The 10,424-nt window shown below is 39.2% G+C and overlaps 2 protein-coding genes across 2 annotated transcripts; one reads left to right on the top strand and one right to left on the bottom strand.

Annotated features, from left to right (window-relative positions):
- Positions 1 to 588: 588 nt before the first annotated feature.
- Positions 589 to 4,335, bottom strand: LOC112463299 (cysteine-rich hydrophobic domain-containing protein 2). Its single transcript, XM_025029627.1, has 4 exons — positions 3,618 to 4,335; positions 3,010 to 3,220; positions 2,749 to 2,865; positions 589 to 2,654 (listed from the first exon to the last, which is right to left on the bottom strand). Exons 1-4 carry the CDS (start codon positions 3,734 to 3,736, stop codon positions 2,604 to 2,606), a joined length of 498 nt encoding a protein of 165 aa, XP_024885395.1. The 5' UTR covers positions 3,737 to 4,335; the 3' UTR covers positions 589 to 2,603.
- A 2,816-nt stretch (positions 4,336 to 7,151) lies between these two features.
- LOC112463328 (chymotrypsin-2-like) lies at positions 7,152 to 9,096 on the top strand. The gene is made up of 4 exons (XM_025029681.1): positions 7,152 to 7,473; positions 7,806 to 8,147; positions 8,537 to 8,763; positions 8,929 to 9,096. The coding sequence occupies exons 1-4, from the start codon at positions 7,317 to 7,319 to the stop codon at positions 9,094 to 9,096; spliced, it is 894 nt and encodes a 297-aa protein (XP_024885449.1). The 5' UTR covers positions 7,152 to 7,316.
- The last annotated feature ends 1,328 nt before the right edge of the window (positions 9,097 to 10,424 follow it).

Genomic DNA, 10,424 nt, shown 5'->3' with positions numbered 1-10,424 from the left:
AAACTGAAAAAAAACCGGCTAGGATCACGGCTTTAGGATCACCTTAACTGTATATTAAAATATTAATAAATTAACGAACTAAGTATATGTGTAATTGCATTACCTGCGAACTGAGCGTGGTTAACATTACATGCGTTTTTTCCGATACGTGATGTATGTAGTTTCCAGAGAGGACAATTAGACCGTATTTAGCATTTGAGAAAACGCGAGGAAAACGGAATAAAATCTGCCTCTATTCGTCGGCATGTTAAGTAAGTCCTTCATTCCTAGAAATATGCAAGAATTAATTTTTTTAAGCATAGTTTAGAACCATATTCTGCGTCCCTTACTTTGACCGATTCAACACAGCCTTAATTTTATTATACGCTACCAAGAGGATCGCGATAGCCGGTTTAGAAAGCACGGTTCCATTACACAGTATATCTCTGTTTCAATATATATGTATACTTCAATATTTGTTCAATGGATCGATTAAAAGGACATTACATACAGAAATATTGACACTTCTGCCTGCTATACAGTTATTGGAAGAATAATAATCGTATAACAATTCGTTCGTACACACGTGTCCGAAAATATGACAATGTGATGATCGCTTATGACGCTCTCTTATTATTCGACATATTATCAACTATTCAACAGATCATCGAGAGTATAATCGTTCCACTATATATCCCATCAAGTGAAATGAGAATCTATATAAATAGCTCTGTTTGCTTCATTTTTCAAGATATTAGTGATAAAATGGATTATACCTATAGTATTTATGATTGAAAAATCAGATATGGCAATACAGCATTCGTATTAATCTATGTGACACAGACGCCTCTAATGCAACGCTTGTTACTTTGACTTAATTACTCTATGGAATAAGTACAAATATTAGAGAAAACAGAGTAAATCTGGTATTCTATATAAAAGGCTTTAACGTGTAGAACCGCATAAGATAAAGCACGGGCGTTATGTGTAGCTGCTTGCGATACACATTCAAATTCAAAGCTAGTCTTTTGTTCTCGATCACAGCCACTGAACAGCAACAGAAACACTTACAGTATTTTCACATGCTTTTGCGTACTTTCCTATAACCATTTTGGGTTTTTTTTTTGCGGGCGCCTGGTGATGAGTGAATTTGTTCGATTTGGTGTCCATTAGTGCGAAAGCAATGCGGGGCTGATAACAGCCGCATTATCACACGTTGGACGAGTTGTTAGTAGAGAAATATCTGTGCGGAACGTTAAACTGTAATGCAAAATAGTGCCTACGCAACAAAATTCCTTTACATGGGAGACGTTCTGATATTTCGATATTCTATCCCTGTATATATGAGTTATATGAGAAACAGTATATTATTAACAAGAATAGAGTAAACAGTACTATGATAGCAGTGCCACTTAAGTAAATTAAAATGTATTATTATCCACAAAATTATAATTTATTAATGAACAATTTCACCATTCTTCTTAAGACTAGTTTAAACATTAGCTTAAAAGAGAAAACGGATATGTGACAGAAATGTGTTCATGCGCTTTAATCATTCTTCTAAGGTCAGGCGAACACAAGATTATGCGGTGTATGCGTAAAAAAACTGATAACGCTGACCTTTTCATCAAGAAACAAGAATCAACGAGCTCGTTCAGTCTTCTACAATATTTCCTATGGTCCTTCTGTGCCCGATAATTGCGCGCTGATGCTATTCTACAGCTGTGTACTGTTTGCCCTATTACAGACCGCGGGTGCGTTTCGCAAATCAAATTTTCGTCTCGTCGGTATATTTAGTATTTATCAGCGATTGCTATCTACATCTCTTCTAAAATCTATGTTGATACCTTAATCGCGCGTGACAGCGCGCGCTTCTTCATCTCGGATGATTCATTCGTGGTAAAATATCTTGTCAAATTTGTAGACGGTAAAGCTGCGCTTTACATATCATACTTTCTAATATCACCGTGGTAAGAAATTAACCTACAGTTAAAATAAGTTTCTATGTATGTACACGTACGTATGTACACAACATGAGCAACGCGCGTGTGTTGCGTTATGCAACGATTAGACAGATTGATTAGCGCGACTCATTTTGACGTCATCATCCGTACTTTAATACGTTCGTTGTACTGAATCAGATTAATTTCTTACCTGAAAGCTTAAATTCTAGTTGACGAGTAAAGTATTACCAAAACGTTACGAGGAACTCGGTAAAAAAAAAAATAGATGAGATTATTTTTTGCAACGACTGAATAAACCGATAAATAAAGCTGTCGAGTAGTTTCCAGCGCAAAACATTTAAAAATATATACAAAATGACGCCTATAATTGCATTTAGTCCAAACGGATATAAATATCTTCGATGGAACAATCTGATTTTTTATATATGTAATAGTTTCTTCCGTTTAAATTAATCTGAAGACGTGATGTATACTCCGTTACACGTTGAATTATTGTACTGTGCATTCCTACCCGCGATATTTAAAAAAAAAATATGTATTACATAAGTACCAGAAAGTACCTATATCACCGTAGCGGCACTTTTATCTTCTCTGTATTTCTTGCACGTTGCACTGATTATTTGCACAAGATTTATACTAATTGCACAACTCCGCATTGCTTTAGTCGGGCCTATAGATTGGAATCTTTGGAATAAATTCAATCAAGAGAACCTGCAATGCCAAAAAAAGGGAAACAATCAGTGTCGCAAAAATTATATATGTGTGTAGATTTTTCCAAAATTCTAATAATTTCGTAGTGCCTTACGTATTCCATCATGGAGGAGCTGTCGCATCTCTGCTTCGCCAATCTCCAGTGTAAACCAAGTTTGTGGTAGAGCCTACTATTCTCCCATTCTAACAATTTGTTTAACGAATGCTGAGTCTGGAAAGACAGATAATGCACGTTAATGCTTTGTACATATATTAAAATCTAATTAAAGCTAGCGAAATGTATAAATGAATAATTTGCGTTTCGCAGAGCATAAAATTTTCCATAAGCTGGATCTTCTTTCAGTTGTATACGCACCCTCTTGCTCAGGCAAATGACAGGCCACAGAGAGCATCCTAGGGTACAGCAACAGCATACACAACCGCAGAATAACCATTTAACGTTAACGGGCAAAGTCTTTTTCAATACACTGTTCACTCTCATTACAGTTGCCTTGAATTCTTCTGGAGCCACGCGGGACATGAGGCCGTTGGGAAACTCTGACTCAAAACGGTTACTCAGACCGAATCTGAAAGTAAAATCACACACACATTAGCGACATTATTTTTCCCACGTGTTTCAACAACTATGGAACTTGTCATTGAAAATCTTTTCAATAAAGTGGAGTGAAAATATTTGCTCGACCCCCAAGGTGAGCGACAATTTTCATTATACAAGAATCCACAGATGGAATATGCATTTCTTCGTCGAAGGGGGGAAAAAAGAAATCGTTGCCGCGCTGGTGTCGTCGAAACGACGAGAAAAACCCGGCCGAAATGTAAGTCGAGATCAGGTGGCTTTGTTTGCCTCTCTTCTTTGTGGAAGCGCGAGTTCTACCCCCCTCTCGCCTCACCCCGCTCCGCCAGACAACAAAGTGAACAAAGAAACTCGGGGAGCGACGCTTCCTTCCCGAAGGGGAGACTTACACCGTCATGTTGCCAGCCCCGCGGATCACGATCGGGTCCGGCACCATCGCGACGTAGCGCTCCTCCAGGTGCTGCTCGTGCTCCTCCTCCTCCTCGTAGATCGCGTCGAAGTCCGCCATCGCGCTCCCCCACGGACTCGCGCCGCCTCCCGCGGATGTGAGTTGCGCGTATAAACCGCGTTCGACCAACAACACGCGCGCGCGCTTTTTGTCTGCCCCCCCTGCGAAGTGGTCGGCCAGGTCGTCGCGGACGGCTGGTCGTCGACGACGACGACGACGACGACGACGGCGGCGACGACGGCGACGATGCCGCGCGGCGCTCTCGCGAGCGCGACCCTCTCGCTTCACATCCCCGTCGCGACGACGTCGGGCGTCCGGCACGTCGTCACGCACGCTCCGTCGCGATTAACGTGGGCGACGATCATCTCCGTCGGGAGCGAGCTAGGCCAGGCTGCTGGGGCGCACTCTCAACGATGACAACGACAGTCACGATATCGTCCACTACCGGTCCGCCGCCAGCATTCGCCTATTTTGTGTGTCTATGTGTGCGTGTAACGTCACTCCGCTACTCGCTACTCCAACCCGCAGCCGATCACCGATGCAGCACGACGCGCACTGCGGAAAGTGCGGAGAGTGCGGACGTGATCCGCTCGCTCGTCGATCTCTCCTCTCCTCCTCGTCCCTTGCTCCGAAACTCCGAACTCCGAATGCTCCGATCACCAGGTCTGCCAACAGATGCGAAGGAGTGATGGTGCGAAATTGGTGCGACAAATGTCGCGCGTGCGTAGCAGCGCAAGTGCTAGCAGACGCTATTGTCAGATATTTCGCGAGAAAAGGGGTGTAGGTCACCTTTTGTGAAATTTATTGTTTAGTTTTTATGGAGTTGATACACTTTCTTACATGTATATCACGTAATAATGTATGTAACGTGGTTTTATTAATTTATAATATTTAATATATGTTGCATATTATTAATACAAAAAGTTGGTTATTTATTGATAATTTATATAAGCCACGAGGCCCGCGAGAGGAATATTCTGCGCAACGTCTTAGAGTCTGCTAAAAGCGATCACGTATTCACTGACGTGTTACGCACGCGTACAAGAATCCGTTCGGAGAGATTTAATTCGCAACGTTGGCCGGTACTGCTCCGATTTCGTTTGAACGATATAAATGGAAAACAAAACGAGAACATTCTTTATGTATGAATTTTCCCATCCCCATCAGAGAAGGCTACAATATCACCCTTTATAAGCTACTACGCTCCGTTGTTCGTGAAACTTCGGAATCGGAACTGTGCCTATGAAGAAACTCCGACAGTGCAGCATCGCTCGTTAATTTAGATTCGCAATTTTTTACTTCGTCTTTTTAGTAAAAATAAACAATATTTTCTACTTTATATCATATAAATGGCATATTGACGTCAGTTTTACGAAATTCCGACTCCTTATTTTCAAGTTAACTTTCATCGCTCTTCAACTTTGACGTTCTTCATCTTTTTCTTTTACAGAGTGGCCTCTTTTGAGAACCCACTTTCTCCGATGGTACAGCCCATACTTTCTCCTTTCTATCCCCCTGCCTCCGTTGTTTCTATTTCAATAGACTTTCAAAAATTACCATATCCCGCGATTAATTAAATTTCGTGTCTTCAGTTTCAAACTAATGGCTTTTAGGAGGGTAAAGTTTTATAGTATCGTAAGTATAAAATCTAATATTAATTAGATCCGCGGGATAACTGAAGAACATTGACGTGACCGAGCATCGATAATCAAGCCTGTAGTGCAATAAATTAAAATGCATTGTGCGATGACAACAAGAGAGAAAAGTTGAAAAATTTGGAATCGTTTCATAATCGCCGAATATAATCGCTATTATATTTTAAAATAATTATTTGTGCCTTTCTAAACTGATTACAGAAGACACAGAGATCAATTATAAATTAATTTAATTAATATTAAATAACCATTAACTGTTCAATTAACTATTGCTTTGATTGACTATTATATATGCAATAATGGCTAATCTTCGAAGTTAAGCAAATGTTTTTAATAAGTAAAAACATATAAATAAATAATTTTGAAACTAAGAAGTTATGATATATTATTAAAATTAAGAAGTTATATTCAAATTGACTTTTTTCAGGATCGTACTCTTTTTTTCTAACTCTTAAAAAGGTAGATTAGATCACTGTTGTTTTCAAGACTTCACTATCGTAATGGTAACGTCACTGCACAAAAATAAACATGAATTCATCAGAATTAATGGCAAAATCGCACTGAACACACTCGGCAAGATAGAATTGGAGTTTCGAAAGGTACTACCACAGAGAGATGTTAGATCAATCAATTTTTAGTACTTTAGCGCAAGTATACTGATTATTGAAATGTTTCTCGCTGTAATTGTGTTTTAAGTAAAGTTACATTGCGCAACTTCTTCGAAATGCCGTCGGAAGTTCCGAGTCGGAACTCGGAACAAAGTTCCGCGGAAGTTACTCGAGTAAATTACTTCCCGCTCGTTTATAAATATAATGGAATCGTTATGCTAATAGGTGTACCAAACTGGAAAGTGATCCGCAAAAAGATTCATTTACATTTTTTACTCAGTTTTATTTAGGTCAACTTCGAACACCGCGAAGAAAGCGACAATAACTGACGTTTGGCGTTGCGCAATATACGTCGTTTACAGGCGGGGGGGAAAGAAGGATCAGTACAATTGATCGGTCGTGCACGCGAAATTGAACGGCGGCGAAGACGTACGTCCGGTCTGGAGAGCTCAGCTTCAGTAGGATAAAGGATCTCGGGGATGGACGATAAACGATGAATCATAGCATTACGCATCACGCACACGCGTTACGTCGCGCGGGTTGTCCGCGCGCGTGCAGCAAAAAATATACTCCCGAGTCATTACGCGGCTTTGAGCGCGTTTCAATCAGAGTGCAACGGCCGCTCGACTGGAAATCACGGAAATGTCAGCGCAATAGAATGATTGCCAATCAATTCGATGCAACGGTTGAGATTAATAGAAACGCCTTCTCTCTCCGGGCGACGCGCTAACTCGCCGGGCATTTCGCAATCAGGACGATGATTATCGTATATAATGACATATAATTTGTCACTGAATGAGCGCGGCAGAAGAAAGGTTTAACTAAACTCGCCTTTTATATAATGGATTTTAATAAATATATTCGACAAGGAAATGTTTCCCCAATTTCCTCGTAGCTCGTGTACAAATTTCATTTAAAACACCTCAAAAAATTTTATTGGAAATACAGTGTTTCAATAGTAATACCCAGTTGTGGTTCTATTCCTCTTATATTCTTGATTGTTGATTGATTCATTAATCGTCTGAGCCTCACAAATCTTAAAAAAATATTTCGAAAATATTAAATGCGCTAATATTATATTGTCATCGGAATGGAACTTTGATAACATCCAAAAATATTTAAATGATATTTTATCTATATCCGTAATGCGTCGCTGCTAAGTTCGGCAAAAAGAGACGTAAAAGCATTGCATACTTGCTGGGAATCGGTGAGAATAATCGATTATTTTTTTACGATCGACGATCGCAGAAATGAAACAGCGTTAGGGCTAACGCATATTTTCCACCTCGTGCAAACAGTTTCTCCGGTCTGTGTTATACTTGACTGATCACTAAATCATAAATAGCGGCGAGACGCGAAATTTTTCGTTAGTCCGCTATGGATTCGTGGAGTGCGAAGGCTTTCGTCGTTTTCCTTGTTTTGACATCGCGTAGAAATGTTCAACCGCAGCCTCAAAGCTTCAACAACAAAAGGATCGTTATTGATTTTAATAATGGTATCATCACGATCAATAATCAGCTCTCCGTGTCGAGCAGTGAGTATTATATACAAACACGTCCACGATAATTGAAGAATTTCGTAGTAAAAAATGATATTTTTATTCTCCTATTAGAATCACAGTAATATAATAATGCAATATAATAAGACAGAATTTCGAGAATTTGTACATTTATTTTAATCAGCGAATAATCTATTATGTAATTTTTTATAATGCTATTATATGTTACGTCTGAATTTCAAAGAACTAAATTTCTTATGCATTTTTATACTTATGCATCAGCATACATTTTTATTTTCATTTATATCTTCTTTTCGAAAAAGAGTCCACTGTTTTCTCTCTATGAATATCTTTTTATCGTCAAAAAGCCAAGCAAATGGAGAGGATAGCCGGTGGGAGTTACGCGAATGAAGGTCAATTTCCGTTCATGGCCGTGGTGCATCGATTGATCGATGGTAGAAGAGTTGCTCAGTGCGGCGGTACCATCATTTCGGAGAGATGGGTGCTGACCGCGGGTCACTGCATCGCCAAGTTCCCGCAAAGGTTCTTCGTGGTATTCGGAATCGTCGACAAGACCGGGATCGGTTACAACGTGAACCGGGGACCCGGAGTCTCGATGATGACAACGCGGGCTTACGTCCATCCCAGCTATTTCTTCAGCAAGAACGACATCGGATTGTTGCACATGCCGCAAGATATTCCCTTCTCAGGTGAGAAAAATTCGTCGTGACGAAGAACGCGTTAATCTTTGCGCTCCTTGATGAAGAACTCTGGAACACGTAAAAGGAATCTTATTTTAATAAATGTTAAATTAAATAATCTCAATCTTAAGATATTCACCTAACGCTTGTCGAAGAGCGTAAGATTATTTATTTATCACCGCGTCGCTGAAGATGGCTCAAAGTAGAGCCGAAACGTACGATTTATAACTTGTATTAAATGTTAATTAAATTAAATGTTAATTAAATGTTTTATGTATAACGTTAACTCACGCACAAACAACCGTGTTTGATTCTTAAAACCCACTTTTTCCTTGTTACTCTTAAATAACAATCATGAACTTTTAATTTTTTGTCTTTTGACAATATTTTAATTTTAGAAAAAATTCAACCGATATATCTGGCCGGCCCGAAGGAGGGTAAAGTCATGGCCGACACGATGGCCTACGTGGTTGGATGGGGCCGCGATGGTTTCAGTCCCAGAGGCACCAAAAGACTCAAGTACGCCCTAATGCCGTTAATTTCGAAACGCAAGTGTGTCTCATACTGGAGAGTGGACTACAGAAATATATGCACGGAACCGGGACACGGGAAAAACGCGTGCCAGGTAAAGTTCCGAATTTAATTTTACGTTAAAAAAAAAGAAGATTTGGATTTATATTTATTCAAATCTGCGCACGTTAGAGTTCTTCGTAGTTCTTCAGCGCAAACGAATAAGATTTAGAATATTCTTAATGCGCAACGTTACTTGTTGTAATGTGGTGTGCTTTAGGGCGACAGTGGGGGTCCTCTTTTTGTAATGAGGGACGATCGACCGCTGCAAATCGGTATCGTTAGCTACGGAGACGCAAACTGTCCGAGCGGCAGACCCGGAGTGTACACCAGAGTGGCGGCGTTTGCAGAATGGATCCAACGTGTCACCGGAATGGAATTCGAATAAATATAATGTTGCGAAGATATCTCGTGTCTTTTTCTAATTGCGGTACCTCTCGATAATCACGAGTACACGTGTCATCCTGTCATTTCCCCAAAATTGCAGTTATTCCTTTAATTCCCTCATCTCTGTTACTTCTCTTTATTACTCCTTTCTGTAAATGGCATGTTATTCCCTGAGCGAGAACATAACTTCCCTCCTAATTGCATCACCGCAAAAATGTACGTGTTCTATTAACTCGTAATTAAGACGGAAGATATAATTACAGACAATTTTCTCTTCCTCATCTTCGATTTTGTTGTCTTCATTTTCGTCGAATTATTATCCGTCGAGCAACCAACTTTCTTTCCGGGTTACGATAAGGTAGATAACACTCGCGATATTATCCATATTATCAACAGTGGCAACAACAGTTGACGCTGTCATTAATAATATAATAATGTAGAGCAAATTAAAATTAAAATTCTACAATTATTATTCAAAATTTTGTTAATGCCCTCTTTTACGTAAAGGAGTTACATTAAGAATCATCTTATCGATTGTTAATTTTACGTAGTTAATTCGCTTCTTGGATTCTGCGCACGATGGCGACATTGTCTCAATAATTAATTTGCACTTGACGATGACAATACCATGCAAAAATCAGCACTGCTTTATAATAAATATAAAATATTATATTCGTATCGTAATTACTTAAATATATTTAATTACATTAATTACATTAAAAATATTTAAGTAATTACAATATTTACGATAAATATATTATATATTACATTACGGTATTACGATAAATATATTTAATTAGATTAAATATATTTGTATTATTGGTTTCTAGTAAGCATCACGTCTATTTATTAATTCTGCATCTTATAATTTTATCGATTCAAAGGAGTATGAATTCTGAGTGTTAAAAGATTTGACAAGCAATTTACTTCTTTATATAAACAATTTGGGAGGAGGGAGGAAATTATTTTCTTCCTTCATTTTTACTCTGTCAATTAGAACAAGCCTACTGATGTTTGTGCACTGTGCACTATTATTCTTATACAAGCTGACAATACGTAAAATGTGAAAATCATACAGTAACGAAGCAACGGTAAATCACTCTTCTGCGCGATGCGCGTTATTCGACAGCGTGTGCGAGCAAAATGCATATCGAACTTCGAGCGTAACTCGTGGCTCCTCGGACGTGTACATAGTAATCACGGACGCTTCTCGGCACAGTTAAAATGTGATTAAAGCGGTCACGGATGAGAGCCGGCGCGATTACCTGCCCGATAAAAGTCCCGGCGAAACAGAGGCGAGGAAAGGTGATGAGATGCGATTTATAATTG

Source organism: Temnothorax curvispinosus, unplaced genomic scaffold (assembly GCF_003070985.1).
Source record: "Temnothorax curvispinosus isolate PA1 unplaced genomic scaffold, ASM307098v1 QBEX01013138.1, whole genome shotgun sequence".
NCBI classification, from domain to species: domain Eukaryota; kingdom Metazoa; phylum Arthropoda; class Insecta; order Hymenoptera; family Formicidae; genus Temnothorax; species Temnothorax curvispinosus.
This window is presented reverse-complemented; position numbering and strand designations above follow the sequence as displayed.